Here is an 18,328-nt window from a genome sequence, read left to right as displayed (position 1 = left end):
CACGCTGGAGCTTCTACAACTACCGGTGGGGAGAGGTGGACTGGCAGTACCTGACCTCCACCTATATTATCTCACCTCACAACTAGTACATATTCATTGGCGGATGTTTCCACAGCTGAATAATGCGGCAGTGGTAGTTGAGGCGGCTGTGGTGACTTCTTATGAGACACTGTTGAATTTCTTCTTCAGGGGGGTGACACCCACTGAGAGAGTAAATTAAATGCATGGCTCTGCTAAACGGATTCTGGGGATTTGTATAAAACATATACTGGACACTCTGCTTCAGCTGTCACCTAATGCCCCATTGTGGTTTAACCCATGCTTGAAGAAGGAGTTTTTCCATTTGGAGGATGGTTATAGATGGGCCAAATTTGGATTGACCTGCTTACACCAATTATATGATGATGAGGGGGATTTTAAGTCATTTGTACAACTGAAAAGGGTTCTGGATCTTCCAGATACGTGGGAATACCAATATACCAGACTAAAACATGCTGCTCGTGCTCAATTTGGAGCAGAGCCAGTATCCCTTGTAAACTCCAAAATGGAGACACTCCTCGCGCATCCGGAACACACAAAACTAATCTCCACCTATAATAACACTCTTGCGGGAAAAGTATACCCAAAAGAAAGGAAACTTAGGGAGAAATGGACTGAGCTTATACCAGAAATTACAGAGGACCAATGGGAGGAGGTACTCGCTTCATATTTACCTATGGTTATATCTGCTAGAGACAAAATGATCCAACTAAGGTACCTACATCAAACATATTACACTCCACTTAGATTATATAAAATGGGAAGGAGAGACAACCCCACTTGTCATAAATGCTCCTTTGCAGAGGGTTCCTTTATACATATGGTCTGGGAATGTGATAGAATAAGGCCTCTATGGTCCCAGGTGACCCAATTCATAGCTGACACATTGGATCTGCCTAATATTTGTAGCCCACTTTTGGGATTATTGGGAATCATAGAGGATGAGGTTATGAGTAATAATACAAGACTACTATTAAGGCTACTATTTTATTGTGTGAGAAAGCTCATCGCTTATATACTGTTTCTTTAAAAAAAAAAAAAAGGCTACCCATAAGTTGTAATTTGGTTGTAATTCATGGAATATATTGTATTTCAATGTTATGCTTTGTACCTGACATGTATGTACATTTGGCAAATAAAAACCTTTTTAAAAAAAAATCCCCCTGTCCCTCAATACAGCAAAGTCAGCCTGTACCTTTAGCAGAGAAACAGCCCAAAAGCATAATTTTTCCACCTCTGTGCTTGACAGTAGGGATGGTGTTTTTAGGGTCATAGTCAGCATTCTTCTTCCTCCAAACACATCATGTGTTCAAAGGGCTTAAAAACAAAACAAATCTATCAGAAAGATAGTAACATTAGGAGTGGCCAAATCAACAGTTTGGTACATTCTGAGGAAAGAACGCACTGGTGAGTTCAGTAACATAAAAAGGCCTGGACATCCACAGAAGATAACAGTGGTGGATGATCACAGGATCCTCTCTATGGTAAAGAAAAACCCATCCACAACATCCAGACAAGTGAAGGACACTCTCCAGGAGGTGGGTGTATCATTGTCAAAGTATACAATCAAGACTTCATGAGAGCAAATACAGAGGATTCAACACAAGATGCAAACCATTCTTAAGCCTGAAGAATAGAAAAGCCAGATAAGACTTTGCCAAAAAAAAATCTAAAAAAGCCAGACCAGTTCTGGAAAAGCATTCTTTGGATGGATGAAACTAAGCTTAATCTGTACCAGAATGAAGGGAAGAAAAAAGTGTGGAGAAGGCTGGGAACAGCTCATGATCCAAAGCATACAACGTAATCTGTAAAACATGGTGGAGGCAGTGTGATGGCATGGGCATGCATGGCTTCCAGTGGCATTGGGTCATTGGAGTTTATGGATGATGTGACAGAATACAGACAGCAGCCAGATGAATTATGCATTGTTTAGAGATATAATGTCAGTCTAGATCAGGGGTGCTCAACCCTTTGAAGAGCTAGGGCCACTTAAGCGATTTGGTAACCGGTTGCGGGCCACAATCAACAGAGCAGGTGGATGACAGGTCCGTGCAGAGTGGACACGGACACAGCCCACTCTACTCTATGGGTCCTCTGATCCACCCAGACGGAAGAGGATTGATCCCCTTCGTTTTTTTTTTTTTTTTTTTAGCGAATCAGATTGGAGGTAGGCGAGTGTAAAAGGACACACATCTGTTTACATCTGCCATTTCATAGAGGTGAATGGAGGGTTTGATTGGGTCAGACCAATTGTGTAAAAGGGGACTGTCACACTAATGCAGCGCAGTGCACCTGTGTCTTTCCTGTGGGTTAGCTACATTTTGCCATAGACTTCTATTATATCCTACAGGTGTAGTGCACTTTCTGAAAGCTCACCAAACCCACAGGTAATAACAGGAGCCTATGCCTCAGTGCAGGTAACCTGAAGGTGTACTGCACCTGCAGATCAGTTTGAAAGCAGCCCAGTAACCACTGCACAGATATGCCCATATATGCACTGCAATTTTAGTAATAAACTGACCTTTAATAACAGTCTTCCATTCCGGTATCGCCTGCTGTTGCTGTTCCAGGCAGAGTGCATTTGGTATCACTCCGCCTGTGGCAAGAGACATCGCTATACAGGAAGCACCAGCTTATACAGCTCTGCTCCACAGCTGCTTGCTTTGCTGGCTTCATTAACAACACAGATGCTCTGGGATGGTGGGCCTGCAACCCATGATCTGGGCTTGCCAACCCGCCATCCCACAGAAGGAGGTCGTGGGCCACATCAGAGGGCTCCGTGGGCCACATGTGGCCCCCGGGCCACTGGTTGGGCACCCCTGGTCTAGATTCAGCCAAATGCAACAAAGTTGATTGGACAGTGCTTCACAATACAGATGGACAATGATCCAAAACACACTGCAACTGCGAGACCTGGAGATCCTGGCATCACTATGTGTATACTGATGTGTATCTATGGGAAATGGCACAGCAGGACTGACTTCTTGAATGTTGCCTCACTCTCCGGACATGAAGTACTATATTTCTATCTAATCTGCCTTCTCATTTGTCTTTCTGATTCTGTTCCTACTATGCCTTGGAAACATCCGTTTTCCCAACCTTTTCACCCTTCTTACAGTACTGTCTACTTACATTGACACTCTTAGCTTGGCTGGTTGTTTGGTTAGATAACTGTATATCTTTATGCATATCATAATCGCATTATGGCCCTATTTCAGAGCTAAGCGATCCATAGGGCAGTAATGTTACATGTTGTGTTGTCTCAAAGTTTTGATTCACTTTGCCCTACCTTATTTTATTTGCATATGTGGTCTCATGTAGTAGGTCCTTTATGTAGTTACTCGACAACCTCCCCCCGATTTCTAAGCAGTCTACAATTTACACAACCGGACTATGGCCTCTCAGGGCCACTATGTTGTAAAGAGTTGGGGGTGATGTCATATGTTATAGATTTGCTTGTGTATTACCCTTTTTCTTTGATATGCAGATGCTACTGTATATACCGTACACTTTGGCTGTCATATGCAAATATCTTTGAAAATAAAGTAATTATAAAAAATAAAAACACACTGCAAAAAGAAACCCATTTTGAAGGAATAGAAGAGGTATAGTCTGCAATGGCAGAGTCAATCACCTAATCTCAACCCTATTGTGCATGCATTTCACTTGCTGAAGGCAAAACTAAAGGCAGAAAGACCCACAAAGAACAACTGAAGAAAGCTGCAGTTAGAGCCTGGCAAAGCATCAGAAAGGAGGAAACCCAGTCTTTAGTAACGTCCAAGGATTCTCAACCAAATATTAAAAATTAACATTTTATTTATGATTATATTTATTTGTCCAATTACATTTGAGACCCTGAAAATGGGGGGGGGGGGGGGCACTCTGTATAAAAATGGTTGTAGTTCCTAAAATGTGTACTTGATATTTATGTTTAACCCCTTGAATTAAAGCTGAAAGTCTGCACTTCAAATTAATTTGGATTGTTTCATTTTAATTTTATTCTGGTGGCACACGGAGCCAAAAGTATTATAATTGTGCCTGTGTCCAAATATACTGTATATGGACCTAACTGTATATACAGTATTACACAAAAATTAGTACACCCATCACATTTTTGTAAATATTTTATTATATCTTTTCATGTGACAACATTAAAGATATGAAGAAATGACACTTTGCTATAATGTTAAGTAGTAAGTGTACAGCTTGTATAACAGTGTATTTACTGTCCCCTCAAAATAACTCAACACACAGCCTTTAATGTCTAAACTGCTGGCAATAAAAGTGAGTACGCCCCTAAGTGAAAATGTCCAAATTGGGCAAACTTAGCCATTTTGCCTCCCCAGTGTCATGTGACTTGTTAATGTTACAAGGGCTCAGGTGTGAATGGAGAGAAGGTGTGTTAAATTTTGTGTTATTACTCTCACACTCTCATACTGGTCACTGAAAGTTCAATATGGCACCTCATGGCAAATAACTTTCTGAGGATCTGAAAAAAAAATGTTGCCCTACATAAAGATGGCATAGGATTTAGGTAGATTGGCAAGGCCCCGAAACTGAGCTGCAGCATGATGGCCAAGACCATACAGCGGTTTAACAGGACAGGTTCCACTCAGAACAGGCCTCGCAATTGGCGACCAAAGAAATTGAGTGCATGTGCTCAGCCTCATATCCACAGATTATCTTTGGGAAATAGACGTATGAGTGCTGCCAGGCATTGCTGCAGAGTTTAAAAGGGTGGGGAACTCAGCCTGTCAGTGCTTAGACCATATGTCGCACACTGCATCAAATTAATCTGCATGGCTGTCATCCCATAAGGAAGCATCTTCTAAAGATGATGCACAAGAAAGCCCGCAGTTTGCTGAAAACAAGCAGACTAAGGACATGGATTACTGGAACCAATCCTTTGATCTGATGATACCAAGATAAACTTATTTGGTTCAGATGGTGTCAAGCGTGTTGGCAACAAGCTGAGGAGTACAAAGACAACTGTGTCTTGCCTACAGTCAAGTGGTGGCGGGAGTATCATGGTCTGGGCTGCATGAGTGATGCCAGAACTGGTGACCTACAGTTCATTGAGGGAACCATGAATGCCATCATGTTCTGTGACATACTGAAGCAGAGCATGATCCCTTCAGAGACTGGGCCGCAGGGCAGTATTCCAATATGATAATGACCCCAAACACACTTCCAAGACAACCACTGCCTTGCTAAAGAAGCTGAGGGTAAAGGTGATGGAGTGGCCAAGCATGTCTCCAGACCTAAACCCTATTGAGCATCTGTGGGGCATCCTAAAATGAAAGGTGGAGGAGTGCAAGGTCTCTAACATCCACCAGCTCTATGATGTCATCATGGAGGAGTGGAAGAGGATTCCAGTGGCAACCTGTGAAGCTCCGGTGAACTCCATGTCCAAGAAAGTTAAGGCAGTGCAGGAAAATAATGGTGGCAACACAAAATATTGACACTTTGGACCCAATTTGGACACTTTCACTTACAGGGTGTACACACTTTTTTTGCCAGCAGTTTAGACATTAATGGCTTTTTAATGTCTGTGTTGAGTCATTTTGAGGGGACGGCAATTTTACACTGTTATACAAGCTGTACACTCACTATTTTAAATTGTAGAAAAGTGTAATTTCTTCAGTGTTGTCACATGAAAAGATATAATAAAATATTTACAAAAATGTGAGGGGTGTACTCATTTTTGTGAGATACTGTATATAGTGGCATGTAAATGACTGGTGTGGCAAATTATTCAAACACCATGCAAAAAAAACAAAAACAAATTTTGGCAAAAATAAAAAACAAAGATACAATTACAGATTTTTTATTGGTGATGTACTGAAAGAACATACTTCTTCGTCTGTGTCAGGCATCATACTTGATCCCTGACAATAAATGTAACAAACATAAAATTTAAATATTGAAATAATACAATTATATGTGCCGTATAATCATATTAAATTGCACAACTAACCATGTTAAGTAAAGTGATCCAGAGTAACTGGTATAATTTCCAGTTACTGTGGTTATAGCAGTTATAAAGGTGTTTTCTGATAAGGGTTTAAAAAAAAAAAAAAACTTTAAGACGCACCATCAAATACTGCTAGATTGCTCAATTTTCTCTTCCGCTCTGAGTATAAAGCCGTGACTGGCTCTCTGCTTTGCCCCTCCAGCCCTCACTGGAGTGCTGGGCTTGAGAGGGGAGGGAGTAGCTGGCTCAGTCTTCCAGCGGTGCAGATGAGAGGATGTGCCAGCTGCTGGTCCAGTCATCTGGGTGAAACCTGACTGTAAAGTCGGGATCTTTCCCCAGCTTTGTCTGGATGAGTGATGTAAGCCGACAGCAGGCTTTAGCGCTGTTGACTGAAAATGGTTCATAGGAGTGCAGAACGAACTGCACTACTGTAATCCATATGAAAAGTAGGGACAGATAAGCTGAGGCCTTACTTCTGCTTTAAGGGTTTCTCCACTTTGCACATCTCTGTTTATTGTACTTTCCTTCAAACTATTACATGATAATTGTAAGTAATGCAACCGGTTTAAAGGGGTTGTAAAGCTTTGTTTTTTTATTTTCTAAATAGGTTCCTTTAAGCTAGTGCATTGTTGGTTCACTTACCTTTTCCTTCGATTTCCCTTCTAAATGTTTTTTTTTTCTGTCGTCTGAATTTCTCACTTCCTGTTTCTCCTCAGTAAACTTCACACCATAATCCGAGTGGTGTTTAGTCAGCCAGAACAGCTTACTGAGGAGGAACAGGAAGTGATAAATTCAGACAAAGAAAACAAAGATAAAAAACATTTAGAAGGGAAATCGAAGGAAAAGGTAAGTGAACCAACAATGCACTAGCTTAAAGGAACCTATCAAAAACGAACCTTTACAACCCCTTTAAGCTTCATATGAGTAATGTATGGAAAGAACATACTTCATCTAAGTTGACTCCATCTGATGTCATTCTTGATCCCTGAAAAAAAAAGTAATTATTATCATAATTTGTAACTTTTGAAATATTAAAATTATATATATTGTATAATATACAATGAAGAGTGTTAGACATAGTAAACCACAGTAACTGGTAAGATTTCAATTTACTGTGTTTATAACAGTTATAAGGTGTTTTCTGATGAGTTGATACAGGTTACTCCACTTTTCATATTATTGATGTTCTTTGCACTGTCCAGGGTTATCCAAGTACTGAGCTGCAATATAATACGATACATTTTTGTTCTCAAGTTTAAATATCCTTAAAAAAAAAACAAGGTTTCCCATGCTAAAATGCTGTTTACACTGAAAAAAAACCCACAGGGAAATAAAAAATGTACTTAATACATCTACCTTCCCCTATGCAATGGGGATATCACCATCCTTACATGGAGATTCTGGGGAACGGCGAGCAGTCCAAATTTTTGCACTGGGACGGAGCATCTACTCAGTACATTTGGGCTATTTGACATTTTCTGACGTGTTTGTTGGGTATGCCCAAGTTTCTCAACAACACACGATCCCCCAGCTGGAGATCTTGTACTTTCACCTTGAGGTCAAAATTTGTTTTATTTCCTTGTTCTCAGATAGTAGCAATTTCTTTTGCCTTTTCATTAGCCAACTTCAATTTTTTCATAGTCAAACAACATACCCCTTGTATGAAGTTAAGGATGTCTGATCTATGGAAGTTCCAAAAGCTAGGTCAACCGGCAACTGAGTTTCTCTACTGAACAATAGTCTGTACGGGGGGGATACCCAATGGCATAATTAGTTGTGTTGGTAAAGGCATTACAGTGGATGTAAACCCTTACAAACCACTTTGACCTACAGGTAAGCCTAGATTAAGGCTTACCTGTAGGTCCAAGAAATATCTCCTAAACCTATACGGTTTAGGAGATATTTACAAAAAGACAGCCACTGCTGTCTATGACGCATGCGCCGTAGACAGCGGCATGCAGGCGCACTGGGCAGGCTGCAGATCACGGCGATATGCCGCTCGTGTCGGCTCCCATGCGCATGCGCGGGAGTGACTCCGGCGAATCACAGCGCTGGAGCAGCGAGACCCGGAAGTCACTCCAGGATACATGGCAGTGGCGAACATGAAGACGGAAGACCACTTCAGGGGCTTCGTTCTCAGGTAAGTTATTCATAATGAGCTAGTATGCTATGCATTACTAGCTCATTATGCCTTTGTCTTGCAGGTTGCATTTTTTTTTTTAAATAGCCTTTACTTCCTCTTTAACTTTGGTAGCAATTTAGTTCTCCCAATGTTGGTTCTTTTCTGAGGGCAAAGTTCCCAGCATGTTCAACAGGGTGTGGTTGAACCGTTGAGGTAGAGGATCGCCCTATGGATGATATGGGGGGGTTTGGACTTTTACATTGCCCAGCAGTTCACATAGCTTGAGAACAAGTTTACTTTTCAAGTCTCTGCCTTGGTTTAAATGTATCCTTTGTGATAGACCCAATGCACAAATAATTTTTCCACCAGTACTTTGGCCACAGTGACTGTTTGCTGGTCTTTGGTGGGGAAGGCTTGAGAATATCAAGTGAAGTTGTCAGTCACCACTGAAACATTGCTTCTCCCATAGACATCGGGTTCTAAGCACAGCAAGTCAATGCACACCAGCTCCATAGGCCCTTGACTTTGTAGATGACCCATGGGAGCAGCTTTGGTTGGTAAACTCTCTTTCTCTGGATGCACTGTAAGCATGAGTGTCAGTAGCTCTCTACTTCTGCTCCCATAACAGGCTATTATAAATGGTCCCTAATCAACCTAAAGGTCCCATCTGGTCCTCATTGCCCATGTTCATAGTGAAGAGTTGTTACTAAAGCACATCTGTGTTTCTCTGGGAGAAATAACTGCCACCTTTCTTTTAAATCTTCTGAAGGACCTTTCCTAAAGATGATACCATCTTGTACCTGCAATCAGTCCCATTCATAGTAAACTAGCTTAGAGTTCAGGACAGAACCATTTACTAACAGGCTGGGATCTCTCTTGGTCAAAGCTTTTAAAAGTTAAACAGTATAGTGGAGCCTCACTCTAATCCATCCTTAAGTCTCTCTTCAAAAACTGTGGGAGCCCTTCGCTTCGCACTTGAGAAAAATCACAGTAGCATCTGGGTACTCCCGATGGAGTAACTCCAATGGCTTCTGCCCCCAGAGCTCCTTTGTAGCGATGTTCAACCGCTTAATATAAGGACTGGACCCCCTCAGATGTCACAAGTCCAACTTTCTAAACCCAGATCTGCGCCATGAGGTCTTCAAGATAAAGCATCTGCATCTTGGTACCCTGACACTGACGCTGATATTTCAAGCTGAATTGAAACTCAGACAGGGCGGCTAGCCAAGGATGTTGTCAGAAGATAAGTTAGAGGATTATTGTCTGTCCTGACTTCAATAGAGGCCCTATAAAAGTAGTAATTCAATTTGTCATTGATGGTCCACTTCAAGACCAGGAACTTGTATGTAAGCTATGGGATATAACCTCCCATCATGTTCTTGGTACAAACACCCCCCCAGTCCCTTTCAACTGGTGTCCAGGTGGAGCTCATAAGATTTGGCAAGTTTAGCAAAAGCTAGCAGTGGGTCCTATGTGAGGCTCTTCTTGAGTCGATGGAAGGCTCTTTTGCATTAGGGAGTCCATTGAGTCTGAATGGATTCTCACAACTTCCTAGCCCATTGCCTTAACTGGTTAATTTTACAATGCTCACTATCACTTTTGTCTTCATCACTTTGAAGTAACTCTGAGTGGGCGAGCAATCTTTGCAAAATTGCGAGAAGATTGTGGGTCGACAATCAATTAAAAACGAAACCTCAGCCCCCTTGGATCCGTAGACATGACAGACCTTGCATGTGAGCTCGAGCTAACAGAAATGCTACGAAACGAAAGGCTAGGTCAGAAAACAGAGACAGGTAGCAAACTGAAACCCTCAGGGCTGGTGTACCCACAGATCGTGGTGGGTAGTCGTATGGTTGTAATGAAATGAACGTGCATCATATGACGCACGTACTACGGGCGAGAAGATTGTGGTCAAACATCTAAAAACGAAACCTCAGCCTGTATGGATCCGTAGACGTGACAGACCCTGGATGTGAGCACTAGCTGACAGGAATGCTATGAACTAAAATGCTATGACAGGACAATGCTACAAAAGAAAGCTACCCAGGAAACTGCCACGACAGGAGAATAACTACGAATGAAAGCTACACAGGAAAATGCTGCAGCAGAAAAATCGATATGACAGAAATGCTGCAACAGAAAAGCTACGACAGGAAAATCGCTAAGACAGGAAAATCGCTACGAATGAAAGCTACACAGGAAAACACTATGACAGGAAAACGCTACAAACTAAATGCTATGACAGAAAATGTAACGACACAGGAAAAACTACGTCAGGAAACTTGTTACGACTGAAAAACTATGACAGGAAAACGCAACGAATGAAAGCTAAACGGAAAAATGCTGTGACAGGAAAATCACTATGACAGAAATGCTGCAACAGAAAAGTTACGACAGGAAAATCGCTAAGACAGGAAAATACTACGACAGGAAAATCGATACAAATGAAAGCTACGCAGGAAAATCGATACGAATGAAAGCTACACAGGAAAACATTACAACAGGAAAACACTGCAAATGAAATGCTATGACAGTAAATTTTACACATAAAAACTACACAGGAAAAGCTATGACAGGAAAATGCTGCGACAGGAAAATGCTGCGACAGGAAAACGCAACAAATGAAAACTACACTGGAAAAATGCTGCGACAGGAAAATCGCTACAACAGAAAAGCTGTGAATGAAATGCTGCGAACGAAATGTCATTACAGAAATGCTGCGATCGAAAAGCTGTAACGGAATGCTACAAACAACCGATTGTATAAACCCAGTCAGAAACTAAACAGATCTAGTAGTAACCTTTGTCATATAGAAGTGCACTCAGCGCACTGCTTGACACCAGAATAAAATTCTCACGCCCAGTTACATGAAACAACTGCCAGCATGCGTCGCCCCTCCCCCGGACCTCCAGCAACAGCCCAGCTGGCTTTTCTGTCCCCCTCACCAATGCAAGATAGACAATCATGCCAACTGAAAAATAACAAAAAATAAACTCTCCCCTGAAGGATAACACCACAGCCATGGAACAAGCTGACTATGGTAGCTACCGTCCAACTACCCCTACTGTGCACATTGCGATATTGCCAGGGACGCTGAGTTAGTATATTGCCTGGCCCCATGAATGGAGGCATGCTAAGTGCAGGTGGACCCCCCCCATGATCGTACAGACCCCCTGAGCAGACCTCCCCCTGCATATGGGCTGACCCCCGCCAAAACCGGTGGACACCCCCCCCACTGAAACTGGCTGACAACCCCCCCCACTGAAACCGGCTGCTGTGATGGTGGGTTGGTGAATAAATTGTGGGCTTATCATGAAGCCAATTAAGTTATATCTGTTTGACTGGAACATGCATCATGTGGTAGAGCCTGACATAAAATAGCTGCCCAAATCCTGCTTGATTCTAACAGAATGTGCCATCCTCGACATTGATCTGCATTATGCGAGGAGTCATATGAAAAGCCTTGAAGGTCTTCAAGTGGTCACACTGTCCTGCTGTGTCGTGACATGTTTAAAGTATATTTGTGCGGGAGAGTGATAAGCTGGAGTACAGACGGCTGGAGGGGCGGAGCTCCGCCCCCATCCGAAAGCCAGAAGACACAGGCCGCCCCCTTCAAAACTGATCAACGGTATCAGAGTGTGTGATGTTCACTGGCCACTCCCATTGTGATTATCCAGGGAGGAATACTCAACTGACAGCGGAGGAAGCAGAGCCGGGCCGGGTAAGACGGAGGTGACATGCTGGCTGGAATGAATGGAGGGGGAGCCTGGCTGCACAGAATGTGTCTGGATCTGTCCCCATTGCACCAATCGCCTCGCAGCACCATGTGGGAAGCCGCCCACCCCCCATACCAGCGTGACTTGAGAGAACGGACACCCTCCTCCCTGCGTGTGCACTGGAAAAAAACAGGCAGACGGACCCTCGATGTTGCCAGATAGAACATAGAGAAACGAGCGGCGTCCCCTCGATGGTGCCAGATTGAGCACCAGATGTGTGGATGGATGGTACCCTGCGAACTGCTGCCGCTGAACACTGCACTGAGGACCCTGGAAGTGACGTGTATCGGCCGTAACCCATAAATTATACGATGAAGGATCTGATGGAGGAGGATGGAGGAGGATGGAGGAGGAGGAGGGATATACAGTGCCTTGCAAAAGTATTCGGCCCCCTTGAACTTTTCAACCTTTCGCCACATTTCAGGTTTCAAACATAAAGATATAACATTTTTATTTTTTGTTAAGAATCACCAACAAGTGGGACACAATTGTGAAGTGGAACAAAATCTATAGGATATTTTAAACTTTTTTAGCAAATAAAAAACTGAAAAGTGGTGCGTGCAAAATTATTCGGCCCCTTTACTTTCAGTGCAGCAAACTCACTCCAGAAGTTCAGCAAGGATCTCTGAGGCTGCGTACACACGCGGGGACTGTTCGCTCAACTTTGTCCGTCAAACAGTTTCAGCGGACAGTCCGCTCAAAATTAGCATGGACAGACTTGCCCACACACGACGAACGAACAGTCCGCTGAAACCATGCGTGATGACGTGAACGGCACGTACGACGGGACTAGAAAACGACGTCCTATACACTGCAATGCAAACTTCGGCATGTAAATCCTTTCTGAGCATGCACGGAACTTAGTTTGACGAACAAGCCTACACACGAGGGGACTGTTCGCTGAAACAAAGTTTCAGCGGACAGTTTTTCGGAATTTCCGAAAAACTTTGTTCAGCAGATTGTCCGCTGAAACTGTCCGCTGAAAGCCCACACACGAGCGGACTGTCCGCCGAAACACTGTTCAGCGGACAAAGTTGAGCGAACAGTCCCCGCGTGTGTACGCGGCCTCAATGATCCAATGTTGTCCTAAATGACTGATGGTGATAAATAGAATCCACCTGTGTGTAATCAAGTCTCTGTATAAATGCACCTGCTCTGTGATAGTCTCAGGGTTCTGTTGAAAGCGCAGAGAGCATCATGAAGACCAAGGAACACACCAGGCAGGTCCGTAATACTGTTATGGAGAAGTTTAAAGCCGGATTTGGATACAAAAAGATTTCCCAAGCTTTAAACATCCCAAGGAGCACTGTGCAAGCGATCATTTTGAAATGGAAGGAGTATCAGACCACTGCAAATCTACCAAGACCTGGCCGTCCCTCTAAACTTTCAGCTCAGACAAGGAGAAGACTGATCAGAGATGCAGCCAAGAGGCCCATGATCACTCTGGGTGAACTGCAGAGAACTACAGCTGAGGTGGGAGAGTCTGTCCATAGGACAACAATCAGTCGTACACTGCACAAATCTGGCCTTTATGGAAGAGTGGCAAGAAGAAAGCCATTTCTCAAAGATATCCATAAAAAGTCTTGTCTAAAGTTTGTCACAAGCCACCTGGGAGACACACCAAACATGTGGAAGAAGGTGCTCTGGTCAGATGAAACCAAAATCAAACTTTTTGCCCACAATGCAAAACGATACGTTTGGCGTAAAAAAAGCAACATAGCTCATCACCCTCAACACACCATCCCCACTGTCAAACATGGTGGTGGCAGCATCATGGTTTGGGCCTGCTTTTCTTCAGCAGGGACAGGGAAGATGGTTAAAATTGAGGGGAAGATGGATGCAGCCAAATACAGGACCATTCTGGATGAAAACCCGTTGGAGTCTGCAAAAGACCTGAAACTGGGATGGAGATTTATCTTCCAACAAGACAATGATCCCAAACATACAGCAAAATCTACAAAGGAATGGTTCACAAATAATCGTATACAGGTGTCAGAATGGCCAAGTCAAAGTCCAGACCTGAATCCAATCGAGAATCTGTGGAAAGAGCTGAAAACTACTGTTCACAAACGCTCTCCATCCAACCTCACTGAGCTCGAGCTGTTTTGCAAGGAAGAATGGGCAAGAATTTCAGTCTCTTGATGTGCAAAACTGATAGAGACATACCCCAAGCGACTTGCAGCTGTAATCGCAGCAAAAGGTGGCTCTACAAAGTATTAACGCAAGGGGGCCAAATAATTTTGCACGCCCCACTTTTCATTTTTTTATTAGTTAAAAAAGTTGAAAAAATCCAATAGATTTCGTTCCACTTCACGATTGTGTCCCACTTGTTGGTGATTCTTCACAAAAAATAAACATTTTATATCTTTATGTTTGAAGCCTGAAATGTGGCAAAAGGTTGAAAAGTTCAAGGGGGCCGAATACTTTCGCAAGGCACTGTATATAGCTCTCAGACTCCTCCTACAGAACTTTCCCTAGGCAATGGTGATATCACCATCCCTCCATTCTGGGGAATAGCAAAAAATAAAAAAAATTTCACTATGAAGGAGCATCTACTTTGGGATCTCATCAGAAGGACCGTGATATCACCCCCTGCAGTATGAAAGCTGTCAGAAAGGTATGTATAATAACTGCTTCTTGCCTAACCTACAGACAAAAGATGGCTGATCGGGAACTTTGTGCATGGAAGTCATATGACATTTAAAGCGGAACTATAGCTAGCTATATTTTACTCCAACAGTCCCCATCATCCCACAGTGTGGAAGGTCATCATTCTGACACACAAAGATCAAGTTGGTCGTTCTAAGCTGATGTGCACATGCACAGCTCAGCTCACATGCCAGGGGTGATGCAAACAGGTAATTAAATGTATTTTATTGCAGAAGAAACATCATATGAACAACAGTGGAAACCTAGTTCCGCTTTAAAGGAGAAGTTCACCTTTTGTAACATGTTACACCCATATTCAGGGTGTAACATGTTACAAATCCACCAGCCCTTGCAACTCCCTGGTTCCCCAATGTGACAGGCGATGGGGGATCTTCTTCCCCCCCCACCAAACTCTGCCCACTCGGCCACATCACTCATTCACATAATTCTGTAAATAGAGAACTACAAGGTATGGCAGCCTTTGTGGCTGTGGGCTTGTAGTTCTCAATGAACTACCATGGAGCAGTTGAGCACTGTAGTAGTTCAATGATGCTTCCTGTTAATGTGTAACTGCTTGGCCATATGATGTAAACAGCTTACACCCATGATTTTCTGATTGTGAGTGCAATGCTTCCCAGGCTCCCAATAAAAAAATAATAAATTCATATTTTTTACCTGCAGTAATATGTAAATCTATTATTTAAAAAAAAAAGGTGAACTTATCATAGTAATATAGTAGGTGAGGTTGAAAAAAGACGCAAGTCCATCAAGTCCAACCTATGACTTTAACTAGTTTGCCAGCAAAGCTGTTTTGCAGTCAGCTTTTTGTCTACAGAACAATCTCAGCTTATCAGTTATCTCACCTCCATCCCTCTGTTGTCTGAATACTGAATCTGGCCTATGCAAGTTTGTTCCACAGGTCTATCATGATATGAGCTCCTGGATGTTTTTAATCAATAGTTTTTATTAAAGTTTAAATTTTTATCAAGACAAATGACAGAAATTATGACTAAATAACAGATCAGTTAGAGTAGTTAGATACATAGATAATAGTATCCAAAAATAATAAAAAAATATAATATAAAGAAAACCATATTAACTATCTCAATTATAATCGGGATAATAAAGATAACGATTGGGAGGTTATTAATACATCCATTGTGGAGACAATACACAAAAGTAATATCAATATTATCTTCATATATTTATATACTGCCAATTCAAGTAATTCAAAGATGATGAATCTAAATATATTCCCGAACACCCCTATGGGTGCTAAACTGTGTTCGGGACAGTAATAGTAACCTGTCATTTAATAGATACAAAACAAAGATTAAAATATTAGAGCGGGGTAAGTAATTTTTTAATTCAAGTTATCTAGGAACAAAGAACTCGTGCAATGTTTTGGGGACTAGCCTATTTTAACCATGGCTGCCATATTTTATGAGTATGTTCTTTTTTGTGAGGCCGAAGAGCTAGAACTGATTCATAAATGTAATGAGTTTGAGTCGATTCTATCACTTCTTTTATGGAAGGAGGATCAGGATTTTGAAAAAGTGTTTGCCCCCTTCCTCATTTCCTGTTCCTTTGCATGTTTGTCACACTTTAGTGTTTCGGAACATCAAACCAATTTAAACAATAGTCAAGGACAACACAAGTAAACACAAAATGCAATTTGTAAATGAAGGTGTTTATTATTAAAGGTGAAAAAAAATCCAAACCATCATGGCCCTGTGTGAAAAAGTGATTGCCCCCCTTGTTAAAACATATTATAACTGTGGTTGTCCACACCTGAGTTCAATTTCTCTAGCCACACCCAGGCCTGATTATTGCCACACCTGTTCACAATCAAGGCATCACTTAAATAGGAGCTGCTTGACACAGTAAGTTCCACCAGAAGATCCTTAAAAGCTACACATCATCTCGAGACCCAAAGAAATTCAGGAACAATTGAGAAAGAAAGTAATTGAGATCTATCAGTCTGGAAAGGGTTATAAAGCCATTTCCAAAGCTTTGGGAATCCAGCGAACCACAGTGAGAGCCATTATCCACAAATGGCGAAGACATGGAACAGTGGTGAACCTTCCCAGGAGTGGCCGGCCGCCCAAAATTACCCCAAGAGCGCAACGACGACTCATCCAAGAGGTCACAAAAGACCCCACAACAACGTCCAAGGAACTGCAGGCCTCACTTGCCTCAGTTAAGGTCAGCGTTCATGCCTCCACCATCAGGAAAAGACTGGACAAAAATGGCCTGCATGGCAGAGTTCCAAGGAGAAAACCACTGCTGAGCAAAAAGAACATCAAAGCTCGTCTCAATTTCTCCACCACACATCTTGATGATCCCCAAGACTTTTGGGACAACATTCTGTGGACCGATGAGACAAAAGTGGAACTCTTTGGAAGGTGTGTGTCCAAGTATATCTGGCGTAGAAGGAACACTGCATTTCATAAAAAGAACATTATACCAACAGTAAAATATGGTGGTGGTAGTGTGATGGTCTGGGGCTGTTTTGCTGCTTCAGGACCTGGAAGACTTGCCGTGATAAAAGGAACTATGAATTCTGCTGTCTACCAAGAGATCCTGAAGGAGAATGTCCGACCATCTGTTCGTGTACTCAAGCTGAAACGAACTTGGGTTCCACAGCAGGACAATGATCCTAAACACACCAGCAAGTCCACCACCGAATGGCTGAAGAAAAACAAAATGAAGACTTTGGAGTGGCCTAGCCAAAGTCCTGACCTGAATCCTATTGAGATGTTGTGGTATGACTTTAAAAAGGCTGTTCATGCTCGAAAACCCTCTAATGTAACTGAATTAGGACAATTCTGCAAAGATGAGTGGGCCAAAATTCCTCCAGGACGCTGTAAAAGCCTCATTGCACGTTATCGCAAACGCTTGGTTGCAGTTGTTGCTGCTAAGGGTGGCCCAACCAGTTATTAGGTTTAGGGGCAATCACTTTTTCACACAGGGCCATGATGGTTTGGATTTTTTTTCACCTTTAATAATAAACACCTTCATTTACAAATTGCATTTTGTGTTTACTCGTGTTGTCCTTGACTATTGTTTAAATTGGTTTGATGTTCCCGAAACACTTAAGTGTGACAAACATGCAAAGGAACAGGAAATGAGGAAGGGGGCAAACACTTTTTCACACCACTGTATCACCTTTTTTGCTGCACAATCTCCAACATTTGTCGTCAAATGTGCCGTTGAATTTCGATATTTTCTCAGGAGTAAGATACCAGCGTTGAGTCAATTTAATGGATACTTCCCATAATGTAGAGCAGCATGTGGCTTTATATGTGGTGTTACAAGCTTTTTCCCATTGGTCAACTGTATAGGTGTATCCTAAGTCTTCTTCCCATCTAATTAAAGGGGTAGTCTTTGTAAACACACTTTTTTGTTGAAGAAGATTATAGAAAAGAGAGATCCCTTTTTGTTGATGTATGGGGATCTTAAGGAAGGACCAAGCCGATTGGGGAACATTATAGGTCCATGATGGGAGGTTGGAAATGCAATTCTTAGTTCGGATGTAGAGGAATAAATCTGAATTTGGCAATTGAAATTTCTTTTGAAGTGTAGGAAATGGTTTGATCACCCCATTATCAAGTAGATCAGATAGATATTTAATTCCCTTCTCTATCCATGGTGTAAATGAGGTTGTCTTCATGAAATTATGTAGAGTATTTAGCGGAATTTGGACTTTGGTAGGAAGAGGGTGTGAGGAAGTTAGATGCAGAAATCGAACCCAGGATTTAAGTGTCG

At 42.3% G+C, this 18,328-nt stretch overlaps 1 protein-coding gene across 8 annotated transcripts in view; it reads right to left on the bottom strand.

The window, feature by feature from the left end:
- The window catches only part of PARP4 (poly(ADP-ribose) polymerase family member 4), a 716,724-nt gene that overhangs the window by 230,851 nt on the left and 467,545 nt on the right, over nt 1–18,328 (bottom strand). For 7 of the 8 annotated variants that reach the window (XM_077483981.1, XM_077483982.1, XM_077483983.1 and 4 more), the window contains exon 33: nt 6,960–6,998. The exons of the other annotated variant lie outside the window; for it this stretch is intronic. In XM_077483981.1, coding sequence (XP_077340107.1) covers nt 6,960–6,998 — 39 coding nt within the window. The remainder of the gene's footprint in view (nt 1–6,959; nt 6,999–18,328) is intronic. 8 annotated transcript variants of the gene reach the window in all.

This window comes from Lithobates pipiens, unplaced genomic scaffold, assembly GCF_037356315.1.
Source record: "Lithobates pipiens isolate NorthernLeopardFrog02 unplaced genomic scaffold, aLitPip1_a1.2 Scaffold_16, whole genome shotgun sequence".
Classification (NCBI taxonomy): Eukaryota; Metazoa; Chordata; class Amphibia; order Anura; family Ranidae; genus Lithobates; species Lithobates pipiens.
The sequence above is the reverse complement of the archived record's forward strand: the minus strand, read 5'-3'. Positions and strand labels throughout refer to the sequence as shown.